General features: G+C 26.1%; 2 protein-coding genes across 3 annotated transcripts; both read left to right on the top strand.

Annotated features, from left to right (window-relative positions):
- The first annotated feature begins 731 nt into the window (after positions 1-731).
- LOC140670438 (lipase 3-like) lies at positions 732-5,978 on the top strand. 2 transcript variants are annotated; one of them, XM_072901026.1, is made up of 10 exons: positions 732-1,081; positions 1,859-2,060; positions 2,271-2,385; positions 2,802-3,048; positions 3,153-3,311; positions 3,546-3,630; positions 3,786-3,928; positions 4,238-4,336; positions 5,510-5,599; positions 5,678-5,978. In XM_072901026.1, the coding sequence occupies exons 1-10, from the start codon at positions 902-904 to the stop codon at positions 5,834-5,836; spliced, it is 1,479 nt and encodes a 492-aa protein (XP_072757127.1). In that variant the 5' UTR covers positions 732-901; the 3' UTR covers positions 5,837-5,978. The 2 variants fall into 2 exon arrangements, with proteins under 2 accessions (XP_072757127.1, XP_072757128.1); XM_072901027.1 differs by lacking the exons at positions 5,510-5,599; positions 5,678-5,978 and adding an exon at positions 4,513-5,372.
- Positions 5,979-10,833: 4,855 nt separating this feature from the next.
- On the top strand, positions 10,834-16,994 carry LOC140670437 (lipase 3-like). The gene is made up of 8 exons (XM_072901024.1): positions 10,834-11,057; positions 11,910-12,111; positions 12,359-12,473; positions 15,158-15,410; positions 15,493-15,648; positions 15,960-16,044; positions 16,178-16,338; positions 16,663-16,994. The coding sequence occupies exons 1-8, from the start codon at positions 10,893-10,895 to the stop codon at positions 16,810-16,812; spliced, it is 1,287 nt and encodes a 428-aa protein (XP_072757125.1). The 5' UTR covers positions 10,834-10,892; the 3' UTR covers positions 16,813-16,994.
- Positions 16,995-17,325: the final 331 nt, after the last annotated feature.

The following is a 17,325-nucleotide window of genomic DNA, read 5'->3' as shown; positions in this document are numbered from 1 at the left end:
AGTAATATTTGACGTATGAATCCCATATTTATTTTTTTATATTAAAAAAAAAAATAATATATGATAAGAAATAATAAGTAAGAAATATAAATTATCTTGCATCTCATGATCGATTTTTTATTTCATTCATTAATTGTGAATAATCTTTACCATTTGTCGAACAATCTTTTTATCTAAAAAACAAGTCTTACATGAACATCTGGATCAATATTTAGTAACAGTAAAGCTTTAATGCGGTAAATTAATCGTTTTTATTTTTTCTTGCATCTTCTTATTGCATCAATTTCTTGGACGAATCGTTGGAAAAATTCATAGGACAGTTTTTGAAAGAAAATAAGTCTCTTGCTTTAATTGATATTAACAAATAGTCTTAAATAAGATGCGTAAATACGATAATATGCATAATTTATTGAAAATAAGAATAAGAATCAAAAAGTCATACAAATAAAAAATTACACAAACAGATAAATCCGTATACAATGTGGTTATGCATTTGCACACGAAAAATATATGTATAAAATATATAGTATTCATGAACAAACAATTAATCTACTTGTGGTTTGTAGATGCGATAAGATCTACAAATCTTTTTCTCGATTTCTCAATCATAATTTTTCAATGTGTTGATTGAATTATCAAAATTATCAAACTTGAACTAGAACTTATGACATTATGACGATGGCATTCGATAAGACCATATAAGTAGCAAATAAACTAGTGATATATTTTTAGTGATTCCATGTCTACGCGAGGAGACGCTATTAGAGTGCTCTCCAAGTTCTTGTTCAAATTTCAGTAACAAAGATAGACGTTTTTACCACGTAGTGTTTTTCTAAACTCATACATCCATATATATATAAAATTTTGATTCCAACGATCCACGCCATAGCAATCTTATCAAATGACAATGATGCTATTACTAACTCTTCTCTTTTCAATTTTGGCATTCGTTAAGGCGATGCCGAATCTTTTAGAGTTTAATCAATTCGATGACTCGTCGAGAATTCATTGGATATCAGCGGTCAAAGAACTCATGCATCAATTTTCCTCAAGCATAGATCCAAACGAGAAATTGACAACTGTAAGTGTATCTTTCAATTTTGTAAGTCAGAAGTAAATTTGGAAAAAATGTGTGTGCGTAAATTGTACAGAAATACAGATACTTTTCATCGTTTGAAATTTAGAATGATTTATATTTATCTCGTCATTAAAAATGTATATATCACAATGAAATGTGGCAAAAGCGTAAAAATTTTGTTGATTTTCGTTTTTTTTTAAATATTTGCACGCAATTCTCTGATCAAATTAAATTTTTTCAAATTTTGATATTAGGATTCTTTTAAAAAATAACGAAAAATTTCCTTAAATATTTGTAAAAGTTTCATTTTTTGTTTCTTGCAGATAGAATTTTTTGCTATTTTAATTTAAAAAAATATTACATATATAATTTCTAAGAAAGACGTTAAAATTTACTTTGCAATACCTTAAATCTCTGCAAATTAATACAATTTTATTGATTTAAGATTCTAGAAATGAATTTAAGAAAGACACTAATTTTAATTTTATTTAGCTATTGTATAATTATATATATATTCTTAATATAAATATTTTACTATTTGTATCAATATTTTTGTTAATGAAAAAAATAATGTTTATTGAGCAGATCTTCTCTTTTTTCTCTGATACAAACATTAAATTAAATTTTATTAGTTAGTCTTCTTAATGAAACATTAAATAAATAAGTTTAACATTAATTATAAATTTGGTCGTTACATAGTACAATCATTTCATTTATCCAGATCTGAACGATTCCTTAATTTTTCAATTTAAATGAGGAAGCTATTGTTTTATTATGTAGCTAGAAATAGTGAACAAATATGGCTACAATGGTCAACTACACAAAGTAACCACGTTTGATGGTTATATTTTGGAATTACATCGGCTAATAGGACGGACAAATTCAAGCGACTTGCAAGTGCAAAAACCTGTTGTGTTTCTTATGGCAGGCATTTTGTGCAGTTCTGCTTGTTGGGTTATTACTGGGCCCGAAAAAGGTTTAGGTAAAAATATTATATTTTATCGGTAAAAAATATATTAAATTATATGTTTAAATAAAATATTTTCTTAGATTAAGTAGTTTAATATCTTTAACTTTGAATCACATGTAAATTATAAGTAATTAACAATTATTATTTGTGTAATTTTTATTGTTTTTATTAATTATTTTTGTTATTTGTTTTTTGTTATGTTGTAATTATTTTTGATCCTAGCATACATTTTGTCGGATGCGGGATATGACGTGTGGCTTGGTAATGCGCGTGGTACCACGTATTCGCGTACACATATGTATTTTACTGTTGATGACAAAGAGTTTTGGGATTTCAGGTGAGAACACAAATATAGACATATAATACAATTTTATTAATATTACTCGTAAAACATTTTAAAATGAAATTAAAAATCAAGATCCTAGAAAATATAAAAGTATCGACACAAAAGTTGCAATCTAAATTATCACAACTTTTTTTTATCTTATTTTTAAACATGTCATATATTTTTATTACTGTCAGATGACTAGATAAAGATGACTAAATTCTCTTTAGATTTAACTAATATTTAATTCAGATTTAACTTATACCTAATTGAATATCCTTCTGTATCTCTTATAAAAAATGCGAAAGTTCCATAAGAAATAATTTATTCTATTCATATATATAAATCTACTACATATAAATCTACTAAATGCTACTATAGTGCCAAAAACAGCGAATAATTTAGAAATCTTTTTTTGTACATTAAAGCTGGCACGAGATCGGCACAAGAGATCTTCCTGTGATGATAGATTATATTCTGAAGACCACCGATCAACAAAAATTGTTTTACTTGGGACATAGTCAGGGTACCACAAACTTCTTTGTGATGACGACGGAGATGCCCGAGTACCAGAACAAGATCCAGGCGATGTTTGCAATGGCTCCTGTTGCTTATTGCGGTAGAATGCCGAGTTTACTTATGCGATTTTTTTCATCTTTTAGAAATTCGGTTATGGTAGGTCTCATTGACGTATATAATGTAATTATAATTTTGATAGAAAAAATTAACTTTATTGTAACAAACTTTACAGATTTCATGGACTAAACATTTCGTTCTAGATGTTGATGAATATATTCGGTGTGTATGAATTTAAGCCTACCAGCAAATGGATGAAATATTTCGCACAATTAGTGTGCGCAGAAGACGCCATGACGCAACCCCTTTGCTCGAACTTGCTCTTTCTGATTGTTGGATATAACACGGAACAATTTAACAAAGTATTATTTTAATGCACTTTAATTACATTTTGTCTTTTGTAGATGATTTTCTGCAAAATAATATAATGGTTTTTCTATCATAATTCTTATGTTCTAACCAAGACAAGTAACTTCAAGAATTAATTATGAATTAGTAATCAAACTAAAGTTTATTGTATTTTAAATAATAACTTATTTTTATTAATAATTAATATTCATTGAATTGATAAATATTACTTAATGCTATTTTTGTAGACTCTTCTACCGATAATCTGGGAACATGTTCCCGCTGGTGTATCAATAAAGCAAATAGTGCATTTTGCGCAACTTATCAAAAGTGGTAAGTATTTATTCATATTAATGTGCCCGTATATTACTTAAGAAAAATAAAGCAACATGTTTCTATCATATGCAAATTTTATAAACACTTTGAAAATTTTATAAAATGTAATATGAAGCATAAATAATATATTTTTCTTATATTTATTACATCAGGAAAATTTAGACAATATGATCATGGACTGTTCTTTAATAAAATAAAATACAGTTCATTCAATCCACCGAGTTACGATCTGACAAAAATACATGTACCAGTATTATTGCATTACAGCAGTAACGATTTGTTCGTGAACGTCATGGTTTGTAACTTTTCTGTTATGCATTGGTTTATCTCAAAGTATCTTTAATATTTGTCAAAATACTTATTTCTTTGTGAAAAAAAATAATATAAACTTATATGTAATTCTATATATGTGTAATATAAAAAAAGAAGAGATTAAAGATAACTTTTATTTTTCATATGAAATTCGTATATGTACAACTTATTGTTAGAAGAAAATAAAATTATCTGGTAATATTAAAAATGCTCGAGATGAACTAAATTATCGTATGTACGATATGATTTTAATTGCACGAAATATTGCATTTACAATACGCTTTTTCCATAGGACGTGAATCAATTATACGCAGAACTTGGTAATCCTTGTGGTAAATTCCGAGTTCCACATAATAAATTCACCCATACGGACTTTATGTGGGCTAACGATGTAAAGAGCCTTTTATATGACAAAATAATAAGTCTAATGACACAGTTCCGAAAATGTACATCTGCATACAATTGCTCAGTGAAATTCTGTGAAAATTAATGCGCAAAAATATCTTAGAAAAAACGGATAGACTGCTAACATTTTTTAATATTATTTCTTATTTATGTGCGCATTAGAATGATGACAACGAAATGGATTGATTGAGACTCGATCCACTTTTTATCAAGATTGTGATTATTGGATAAATCCTCGGACTACTGAGCCAACACCAACAGACTCTTTTAAGTGCTTTAGCTTGTTATATAATTACATATTTTTTTCGTTGTATTGTCTAAAATAGTCCGAAGATGTACCGAAACGTTTAATTAAACATATTTTTATTTTAAAAAAACTTAAGTTTTTATTTCACACCCTATGTTGAGCTCATATTGCCTTTCTTTTGATGTTATTAGATTCTTTTATACTAACGCACTCATAACATAAAATATTCTATGAAAAAACTTACGATAATGTTAAGAAATTAATGATTACTTTTCCCGCTTGCTCGTTCATGAAAAAATTGTTGAATTAGTAATCCAGGTAGCAAGCATACATCATTTTGACATTAGACTTGGATCTCTCATTGATCTTTATCGATGATGACACTAATTGACGTTTTCAACACATGAAAATGGTCTAATGTCATAGACGATTGACGTGACAAAAAGTATCACAATATGTCGTTATTTTGTGACATTTCTTTTTTATTCATTCCTTTTAATGTGTGAATATAATAACGTAGCAGATTAATAATAAAATTTAATCTGTTTCCATTTTCGAAGAATCAGTTCAAAATTTGAATTATCTCTTGAGATTTTATCAGAAATTAAACTGATAAGAAAATGTTTTATTTTCAATGTAATTATTTGTGCTTTGTAGGCTTTATGTATGAAAAAATTTGAATATGGAACAGATAATGCATATAGTGCGGAATAGATAGTGACTAACATAGCAATAAACGAATAGAAGCAAATATTTTAATGTGCAGTAATTTAAAACATCAAAAAATGTTTAATATGTAACGAGTTTATCACATATGACTCATATGTGTGAGTCATATGTGATTTATAAATAATAATATATAATATTTATTAAATTATTAATTAGTCATTTAATATTATTTTTTGTTCAAAGGTTGATTGTGGCCTACTTGATAAGTTGCCTACGATTGGTGTTCTGAATAATAAGACGTTAGAGCTTACCCCTAAGGATTATATTGTTGAAGTGAGTATTATGCATCATAATTTAGTTTAAATTATTCAGAATAAAAAGTGTTCACACATTGTAATTAATTTTCCACAGGTGATAGCGGATGATGGTACTACTTCATGTTTCAGCAACTTCTCAAGATCTAACTTAGCGGATTCTAACTTGTGGATTCTCGGTGATTTATTTATTAGCTCTTACTATACGGTGTTCGATTTAGGAAAAAACAGAGTGGGATTTGCTCCGTCGAAATAAATATCGATTGCCTTGTTTTAAAATTATATCGTTAGGTACAAACAAAATGACAATCTTGCAAATAATTATATATCAAATTGTTTTTTGATACTTATTGTTTCGTAACGTTTAATTATATTTATAATACACATACAATGTTAATAAACAGGAATTTTTGTGATATATTCAAAAATTGAAATAAAGATATATGCGATATCCATTAATAATAATATATCTATTATATGTATATATTGTTCAAATAAGCAAATAAATCTTTTTTTCCCGTAAATAAATCTTTGTTAAAATAAAATAATCTTGTCTTGTATTTAATGTACTAAGGTTATATATTAACTTTTTACTTAAAATTTTATTTAAAATTATTATTTGCTCTGTATATAATAATAATTATGTAACAGTTAATAATAACGATATTGTATAACAGATAATGTAGTAATATGTTTTATAAATTTTGCCGTTAATATTACCGATAAGAATAAGCGATCATTTTCTTTCTCATGTGTGTTTAATTATCTTCTTAATAAGATTGTTTAAATTGCCTTCTCTTCTTCAATATAACTAAAAATCACGGCTTCTAAATAAAATAATAAAATATTTCGAAGATATCTATATTATTCCTTTTAAAAATTTTCTTTTGTAGCACCAATTTTTGTCATGACATCATAAAAATGTAGATAATATGTCTTTGATTTTTTGTATAGACTCTAGGTAATTATCGGAAAATCAGTGTTATTTGTTTCTGTAAAACTAACGTAGCAACACATCATCCGTAATAAATTTTACGATTATAAAAGACTCAAAAACCATGCAATTTCTTCTTTAAAAACATGCAAACATTTAAGAAACAAAATAATTTATAATATATTTACACTCATACAATTACAGTTCTCTCTTGAAAAAAATCATTAGGTCTTTCCATATTAATAATTTGTGTATGTAATCCGTTAAACTTTGTAACAATCATATATGTACATCAAACACTGTAATTATTGCAATCATATGTAAGTCAAACATTGTAATTATTTAAAATTATATTTAAAAAAAGGCCAAATTCTTGCCATAATATCTTTTTGTTTAAAGATTTTGTTGTATCAAAATGAATATAACAACTAATGCACTTATGCATTATATTTTCTAATTTATAAAAAAATTTGCTATTATGTAAATTAAACATCATTTAATAAAACTTGAGAATAATAATATACATATAATAACATATAATAAAGAGTAAATGCTTTTATATATTTATATGGTACAATTGATACTATGTAGTATCGAAAATATCAGCGAATAATTTAGAAATTTTTTCGTGTATTATAGCTGGTACGAGATTGGTACATACGATCTTCCCGCAATGATTCTATCCTGAAGACCACCGTTCAACAAAAACTGTTTTACTTGACCACAAACTGCTTTGCAATGACGATGACGGAAGTGCCTGAATACGAGAACAAGATCCAGGCGATGACTCTTTTCACTTATTGCGGTAGAGTTTATGTGATTCCTTTCACTGCTCAGATATTCGGCTATGGTAGGTCTCATTGACGTATAATATAATTTATAATATAATTATAGCTTTGATAGAAAAAATGAACTTTGCCGTAATAAATTTTACAGATTTCATAGACTAAACATTTCGTTCTAGATGTTGACGAAATTATTTGGTGTGTATTTAAGTCTACCAGCAAATGGATGGAAAAATTCGATTAGTGTGCGCAAGAGATGCTAACACACAATCCTTTAGCTCAAACTTGCCCTTTCTCGTTGTTGAACTTGATAAGGAACAATTTAACAAAGTATGCCTTTAATGTGCTTTAATTATATTTTGTATTTTGTAGATAATTTTCTCTCTGTGAAATACATAATATAATCAATTTTCCATTATAATTCTAGTACTATGTTATAACATAGATGCATAATTTCAAGAATTAATTATGGACTAATTAAAGTTAAGCCTATTGCATTTTAAATAATAACTTATTTTTAATAATAATTAATAATTTATTATTATTGATTCAGTATATTTACAGTAATGCTATCTTTGCAGATTCTTCTACCGATAATTTTGGAACATCTTCCTACTGTTGCATCAACGAAGCAAATAGACGTCACTAAAAATAATGTCATTTTGACGTTAAATTTTAGTTTCCCATTAACCTTTATTAATATTATTCAAAAACATGAAAATGACGGTCTAATATTACAGACGATATTGACGTCACCAAAAGTACTATAATTTGACATTATTTTGTGACTTTTCTTTTTCATTTATTTTTTTTATGTGTAAATAAAATAACGTAGCAGACTATAATAAAACTTAAATAACTTAATTTATAAAACTCAAAGTTTTAGTTATATGAATAAACCCCTATTTTACATCTGATACTAGAAAGTGTAAAAAACAAGAGAGTTTCATTCATTTAGATATTTATCGCTCTGTCCATTTTCGAACAATCAGTACAAGATCTGAATTATCTTTTGAGATTTTACCAGAAATTAAACTGATAAGAAAATGTTGCATATTTTCTATGTTATTAACTATGTTTTGTAGACCTTATATATCTTCATGAAAAAAACTTAAATGCGAAATAGATAGTTTATATAGATAGTGAATCGTATAGCGATAAACGAATGAACTAACTAAGCTAATATTACAATGTGCAGTAATTTATGACATTGCACAGAAACACGTGTAACATTTCGCAAGTTTTATATCACATATGTGACTTATATATTATGTGTTAATTCTATATTATATTACTGCAATAAACTTTGTTTAAGACAATAATAAAATGATAATATTAATAAAAATTTTAATTAATATTTAATAAATATTTAAAAAACTTGCATAAGTCATTTTTTTATCACTTGATGTCATATGAATATAGCTATTATTTGACGTCATACTACCTGGAAATATAATTGAAGTTTTAAATGTAATTTTTTTAAGTTCAACCATAGCTAACTCTCTCTCTCTCTCTCTCTCTCTCTCTCTCTCTCTCTTTATATATATATAAAAAGAGAGAGAGAGAGAGAGAGAGAGAGTTAGCTATGGTTGAACTTAGAAAAATTACATTTAAAACTTCAATTACATTATATATATATATAAAGAGAGAGACACAGAGAGAGAGAGAGAGTTAGCTATGGTTGAACTTAGAAAAATTACATTTAAAACTTCAATTATATTTATAATGATAATAATGATATAATGATAATATAAAATATTTTCTAAAAGAAAATGCAATATTATAGTATCTTTTCAACTCATTAGATATCTTTATAAGATAGAAAAATACAATTATATCTATAATCATACACTAAAAGTATGTAATTATGTTAAAAATCAAATAACACTAATAAAATAATCCAAAATGGATAATTATAAATCTAATGTGTTTAAATTCATGTGTTAAGGCATTCCTGACGTCAAATATACATACTTTATGAGTGTGATAAACGATTTTAATTATTATTTAATTATTATTTTGTTTCTTTTTTAGAGTAATCTCATTAAAAAATCATAAACAGGTATATTCGTACTGTGCGACTATGCACATTTGCATACGCAAAAGATATATAAATAAAATATTAAATCGTTTCATAGAGATAAAATGATCCAAAATGGATAATTATAAATCTAATGTGTTTAAATTCAAGTGTTAAGACATTCCTGACGTCAAATATACATACTTTATGAGTGTGATAAACGATTTTAATTATTATTTTGTTTTTTTTAGAGTAATCTCATTAAAAAATCATAAACAGGTAAATTCGTACTGTGCGACTATGCACATTTACATATGCAAAAGATATATAAAATATTAAATCATTTCATAGAGATAAACAATCTATCTATTTGCTCTTCGCGTGTGCGATAAGATTCACAAATCTTCTTCCTATGTCTTAAACTCAATGTCACAATGTATTAAGCGCATTTTTAAACCTTTAAATTATAAATGCCTATAAATTTTATGACGATTTGATAAGATCGTAAGCTAGCAAATAAAGTGACAATTGCTTCATATTACTTCATATTTCATATATATAGTAATCGATAAAAATAAAAAGTCGCTTCTTTTATAACGCTAATTTATTTCGTACAAATGAAACAAAATATATTAAAGATTTAAAGACCAATATTATTTTAATTAATAGTTAGTATGACTTCTTTTAGTCTTAATTATTTTTTTTAAATCTCCTTGATATGTTTTACTAAATTTTACTAACTAAATTTCTTAAATGTTAAAAGTTTAAATTATTCTATGCTAGATGTAGTGCTTCGAAATAGGAGTTTTTATTAGTTACTCCCCATTTATTAATCTTATTATCCAGAATTACTCATAGATTTCCAATCGGATTTAAATCTGGAGATTATGGAACCCATTCCAGTTATTTGATTCGGCAGGAACGGAAAAAAGCTTGACTTTCTTTGCTGTGTGCTTTGGATCATTATCTTGCTGAAAAATAAAATTATTTTCTCGCCCGAGCTTTAGCAAAGACTTCTCTAAATTTTAATTAATTATATTAATATAGACATCTGTTGTCATAATTTCATCGATTTTGACATGGTTTCCTATTCCTGCTCATAAGAAACATTGCCAGACCTTAATATTTCCTTCATTTATGCTTTATATTTTCTGAATATGATGATCTGGAAGTTCTTCTTCTCCGAACTCTCCGCTCCTGTTGTTTACCGAGTTATTAATAATTAAAGTTGACTAATCAGACGGATTATATGCTCGCGAACACTCCGTAGTTATTTTTATCTCTGCTTGATTAAGGAATTTAGAGGTTAAATAATTAAATAAATATATAAATAAATTAATAAATAATTAAATAAAATAATAAGTAAATAATAAGTAAGAATAAGAAACAATTAAAAATATGAATACATTATATGTATATATATATATATATATATACATATAATGTATACATACACGTGTGTGTATATGTGTGTGTGGGTGTGTGTGTGTGTGTTTGTGTGTATATGCACGCATTCGAGAAAATCGCACAATTCATTTCGCTCTCAATCAGGTCATATCATCGAACGATAACGATGTTACTGCTAACTTTTCTTTTTTTAAGTTTGACATCCATTACGATAACTCCAGCTCTTCTCGAGCTTAATTCTTTGGATACTTTGTCAACAATAGATCAATTAATAACAACGACCGACAAAGCCCCGATCAATAATATACCCGAAGATGCGCATCTTACTACTGTAAGTACACCTTTCAATTTTATGAATCAAAAGTAAATTTAAAAGAAAGAAAGGGTGTTTGGATAAATAGTATAGATACATATAATTTTTTCATTGCTTAAAACAATTTTTTAAAAAATTTATATTTGCTTTATCATTAAAAATGTATGTGTCACATAATGACATAAGCAAAAACGTCAAATTTTCGTAGAATCTATTGTTTCTTTTAAATATTCGTTTTAAGCGCATTTAATAGTTTTATAATTTAAAATTAAAATTATTTAATTTTGATGTTTGTATTGTTTCTTGAAGAAAATAATGAAAAATTTTTATAATTGTTTATAAAAGTTTAACTTCTTTATATTTTAATTCTTGTAGAATTCTTGTAGAATTTTCTTCTATCTTAATAATGATAAAAAATATTACATATATAATTTTTAAAAAAGACGTTAAAAATTATTTTACTTATTGTTAGTAATATTTAAATCTCTGGGTATTTTACAATTTTATTAATTTAAAGTTCTAGATATTATAAATTTTAAAAACTACATTAATCTTATAATCATATTATAATCGTATATTATGTATATTCTTAATATAAATATTTTACTATTTGTATGAATGTTGTTATTGAAAACATAATATATGCTGAGCAGATACTCTTTTTCGTCTGATATATGTTTATATTAAATTTTATTAGGTATTTCTTTAATAAAATCTTATACATTAAATAATTAATGTATTTGATATTAATCATAGATTTAATGGCTGCACAGTAATAGTTATATAGTTTTTTGTGCAGTCAATTCTTAACATAACTTAATCCCTTAATTGTACGATTTAAATTAGAGAAGTTAAAGTATTATTATGTAGTTAGAATTAGTGGAGAAATACGGCTACAATGGTGAGAGACACATAGTAACCACGTGTGACGGTTATATTTTGGAATTACATCGGGTAACAGGTCGAGCAAATTCAAATGATTCAAGCGAGAAAAAGCCTGTTGCACTTTTAATCCCCGGCCTTAGGGCTTGTTCGGCATGTTGGATCATTGGAGGACCCGGGAAAAGTTTAGGTAAAGATATTATACTTTGGTGACAAAATATTAAATTATTTTTTAATAATATTTTCTTAGATTTAGTTTAATATATCTTAGTCTGAATTGCGTGTAAATTATAAGTTAACAATTATATTTTTATTTACAAAGAACTCAAAAATTGATAAAAATTTTTACTCTACTATTAGTTCCAATTTTTTATTGCTTTTATTAATCGTTTGTTATTATTTGTTTTCTGTTATATTGTAATTATCTTTGATTCTAGGATACATTTTGGCGGATGCGGGATATGACGTCTGGCTTGGTAATATGCGTGGTACCACGTATTCGCTTAAACATGTGAATAAGTCTACTAGTGACGAAGAGTATTGGGATTTCAGGTGAGAATAAATAGATAAATATATATATATATGAGTGACTACTCAGACACAAAGTGGTATAAATTCATTTAAAATTGATTTTGAATTATTAGATTTGAGAAGGAGACAACGCGATATGTTATCAACCATCATAACTACATTAAATTCGTCTGTTTCTTAGGTCCATCAGATTGTATAGCTAAATCATTTGAATATATATATATATGTCTTTATGATAAAAAAAACAAATATAATAGTTCTTATTTTTTAAACGTTTTGTTTGAACTTTTATCACTTAACATTTAAACTTCATATATATATATATATATATATATATATTATACATATAAAAGAACGCAGTTTATTAATACTAATAACATTTCAGAAGATAAAACAAAGCAGAAATCATAGAAAATGTAAAAGTGTCAACAGAGGACTCACATATCTTTTATTTTCTTTTTAAATATATGCTATATATATACTTTCATTATCATCAATTGATAAAGTTTAAACTTAAGCACATGAGAGCTAATTTTTTTGTCTTATGTTAAAATAACTTAGTTATATAAACAATAAATTAAAATAGTAAGACTCGTTAAAATAAACATATAAATTTAGGAAAAGGAAGGCAATATGAGTCAGTCGCAGTTGGTGAGGCGTAATTTATTAATCTGTATTTAATTCAAATAACAAAATTGAAATAAATTTAAATTGATTTGACATAAAAATGAGACGTACGTTTCGGCCTTCTTTTTAGGCCATTTTCAGCGCAAAAATTACTCGAAATATAAACAGTATGACAAATCTAAACAATCGTATAAAAGCCAGATACAAAGCATCGAACTAATAGTTACAATGATAAGAACGTAATGCAGTCACTTACATAAATATTGTGACGTTGACACATTGGAAGAAAGTATGAGTCCAAAACGCAAAGTTGCAAACTCTCGATCAAAGTAATTGTCTTATCGTTTGTTGGTGTGGATAAATTTATAATAAAAGTCTGAACATCATTGGTTGGTAGGCTGATAAATAAAAAATTAAAAAAAAATTAAAAAAAAATTTTTTTTAATTTTTATTGAGAAGAAACCAAAGTAGTTAGTCAACCGAATAAAAATAATGATAATGTTGATAAAGTAAAAATTGAAAATTTAAATTAAGAAAAACAAGGTAGTTAGTCAAGCAAATAAAGATAAAATAATATAAATTAAGGAAAATGTAACAATTGAAAGAAATTAAATAATAAATAGTCAAGACATAATACGTGGTCAAGATAATTACCCAATGATGTAGGACATTGTCAAATGTGGGTCGAAATTTTGTCTCTTTAAAGTTGCTTATAACACTGAGATATTGGGGTAACAACATCTCGAGTGTCTCAAAAAAGACTGATACCAACAAACAGATCGCACATCAATATAACCTATGTCAATCCTATCGAAAATCAAAAACAAGCCGTTTATTATTTATTATATTATGTGTGATTTAGATCTTGAAGAGTTTATCTACAATTGCCGAGTATATTTCGTCCAAATTTTCGGTGTCCGTTTGCAAATTAATGCCTTTTTTGTTTTTTTATGTAGATCATTTCAGAGATGAGTCTCTTATAATAACAGCGTTCCTTATCTAGGACCCTAACATTATTCCAATCAAAGTCGTAGTTAAGATTAAGTCTATGTGTCGATTTAAATTTATTTCAATTTTGTAATTTGCATTGAATACAGATTAATAAATTACGCCTCACCAACTGCGACTGACTCGTATTACCTTCCTTTTCCCAAATTTATATGTTTAGTTATATAATTTAAGGTTGTGCTATTGCAGTCTTATTTTATATCACTCAAAGAAAGTTCTTTTTTTCGAAAGTTGACAATTTAAAGATGTTACAATTTGGCAAAAAATAATCACATACAGCATATTTTAAATTTTAAAGTAATTTAAATAACCAAATTTTTTATCTATAGCATATTTCTTCGATTATTCGATACAAGATCTAAGTTGTCAAACACGACATATACCTACACACATGCATATTTGATTTCAGTCAAATCATAGTTCAAAACGTGACTAATGTATTGCGTAAATGCAACTGTATATGATATATAAAATTTAACAAGAATCGTATAAAATACAACAGAATATTTAAACAATTGAAAAGGAAAATAAAAACATAAATATCGTATATTATTTTCTGTCCACAGTAATTAATCACAAAAAATATTATAATTTTTTATAATATTATCTTATTAGCATCTTTCTATTTAAATGCTTTTTCAATATTAATCAAATAAATTTTCTGCATAAATATATTTAAAATATGATAATAAAATGATATATTTAAAATATAACATTATTCACACACTATCTAGATTTTAAACTAACTTCTATTCAGACTTTTTACTTCTAATTAATTAAATATCTTTATGTATACTCTCATAATTTGGTTACAAAAATCTATTAAATTATTTAATACAAAAATACGGCACCAAAAATAATACTTAAGTTTTAAATATCAATATTATTCGTTTGCATTGTTCCTTTTTTAAATTAGTTTCCATCAAATTATTTATTTTATTTAAATATAAATGTTATTATATAAATATAAATACTACTATATTATTATATTCAAGCATAATACTACTATATCGAAAATAATACCAGTGAATAATTTATTATAAAAATTATATCTTTTTTGTAAATTACAGCTGGCACGAGATGGGCACGCGCGATCTTCCTGCAATCATAGATTATACCTTGGAGATCACTGGTCAAAAACAGCTGGTTTACTTGGCGCATAGCCAGGGTACCACAAACTTTTTTGTGTTGGCGTCAGAAAAGCCCGAGTACCAAGACAAGATCAAAATAATGTTCGCAATGGCCCCTATTGCTTATTGCGGCAAAATGAATAATCCAAAAATACAAGCTATTGCAGAGGTCATAGCTCAACATACCACTGACGTATGTCATTCTAAACTCGATGGAAACAAATTAACTTTATCATAATAAACTTCCAAGATTTCATGGATCAAACGTTTTGTAGAAAATGAGGCCATTACTCCGTCTGTACGAATTAAAGCCTGCATCCAAAGGCCTAGAATTGCTGCAAAAAATAGCATGCGCGCAAGAAGGCACGGAGCTTTTTTGTTCGAATTCGCCCTTGACTTTTGGATCCGGCGGCAAGGGACATTTTGACAGTGTATGCCATAAAATATTATAATATGTCTTTAACATCTTTTAATTACAATTTAATGTTTGTAGTCGATTAAATAATCTGCTAAATAATGGTGATTCTGATGACTTCTTTGTTATAACTCTTGTACTTTGTCTAATATACATACGTATTTTCAAGAATTAATTGGGAATTAATAATTAAACTTATGTATACCCATATACATATGAATATATATATATATATATATATATATATATATATATATATATTTATATTAATATCACAATTGTTATTAGACTTCGATAAACCTGGTTATATTAATGCTATCTTTGTAGACTATGCTATCGATAATTAAGGGACGTAATTTGACAAGTGCATCAATGAAGCAACTAATACATTTAAGTCAACTTGTTGCAACTGGTAAGCGTTTATTCGTATTAATGAGTCCATTATGTTTAAGAAAAAAAAAGCAATATATTTTTATTATATTGTTGTAATACTTTCATAATTTTATAAAATATAATATAAAACAACAGTATATTTCTGTTGTCAGGGTCTTTTATTACATCTGGAAAGTTTAAACAATACGACTACGGACTAAGCGGTAATAAAGAGAAATACAATTCATCTACTCCACCGGATTACAATTTAAGAAAAATACAAACACCAGTCTTATTATTTTACAGCACTAACGATGAATTAGCGGACAATGATGTTTGTAACTTTTTCATTTTTACATATTAGTTTATTTCGAGTACCTCTAATAGTGATTAGGATACTTATTGCTTCAAGAAGAAAAAAGAATATAATCTTATATGTGACATTACATATAGGAAGGAAGAGTAAGGAGAGATTTTTATTTTTAAAACATAGCTGAAAACGATTTACATTTCATATAAGATCTTTTATTACAATTTTGCAAAAAATAAAATTCACTTGGTAATATTTAAGATACTCGAAATAAACTGAATTTATCATATGCATGACAGGACTTTAAATTGTATAAATAACTGCTTTCACATTACGCTTTTTTTATAGGATGTGGATCATTTATATAAAGAACTTGGTAATCCTTACGGTAAATTCCTAGTAGCAAATGGTGATTACACGCATGTGGACTTTTTATATGCTTACAACGTAAGAAGCGTTCTGTATGACCATATTGTAAATATAATGAAAGATTTTTGACACTAAATCTCTAATTGTTTAATAAAACTTTGTAAAATTTCTTGGGAGGGGAGATCCCTCGATATTTTTTCTTGTTTCTATACGTATTAGATCAATGATAAGAAAATGGATTGATTAGGACTCGATTTAGATTAAGATTTGTGATTATTGAAATAAATCCTAAATAAATATTTGTAAAAATATCACTGTTTATTTTTGTTTCTTGCAGATACAATTTTCTGCTATTTTAAGTACAAAAGAAAATATTACATGTATAATTTCTAAGAAAGACGTTAAAATTTAATTTTAGATGTGAATTTAAGAAGTACGCTAATTTTAATTTTATTTAGCTATTGTATAATTATGTATACATTCTAAATATAAATATTAATATTTTATTATTTATATTAATATTATTGTTAATGAAAAAATAATATTTATTGAGTAGATCTTTTCTTTCTTTTCTGATATATACATAAATTAAATTGAATTTTATTAGTTATCTTCTTAATGAAATATTGTATTCATTAGACA

The sequence above is a fragment of the Anoplolepis gracilipes genome, chromosome 10, assembly GCF_047496725.1.
Source record: "Anoplolepis gracilipes chromosome 10, ASM4749672v1, whole genome shotgun sequence".
NCBI classification, from domain to species: Eukaryota; Metazoa; Arthropoda; class Insecta; order Hymenoptera; family Formicidae; genus Anoplolepis; species Anoplolepis gracilipes.
This window is presented reverse-complemented; position numbering and strand designations above follow the sequence as displayed.

Coding starts and splice junctions, on each gene's coding strand:
- LOC140670438 (XM_072901026.1), top strand. CDS start 902: ATGACAATGATGCTATTACTAACTCTTCTCTTTTCAATTTTGGCATTC. Junction 2,386..2,801: donor AAAGAGTTTTGGGATTTCAG/GTGAGAACACAA, acceptor TGTACATTAAAG/CTGGCACGAGATCGGCACAA. Junction 3,049..3,152: donor CTTTTAGAAATTCGGTTATG/GTAGGTCTCATT, acceptor ATTTCGTTCTAG/ATGTTGATGAATATATTCGG.
- LOC140670437 (XM_072901024.1), top strand. CDS start 10,893: ATGTTACTGCTAACTTTTCTTTTTTTAAGTTTGACATCCATTACGATA. Junction 12,474..15,157: donor GAAGAGTATTGGGATTTCAG/GTGAGAATAAAT, acceptor TGTAAATTACAG/CTGGCACGAGATGGGCACGC. Junction 16,045..16,177: donor AAGTCAACTTGTTGCAACTG/GTAAGCGTTTAT, acceptor TTCTGTTGTCAG/GGTCTTTTATTACATCTGGA.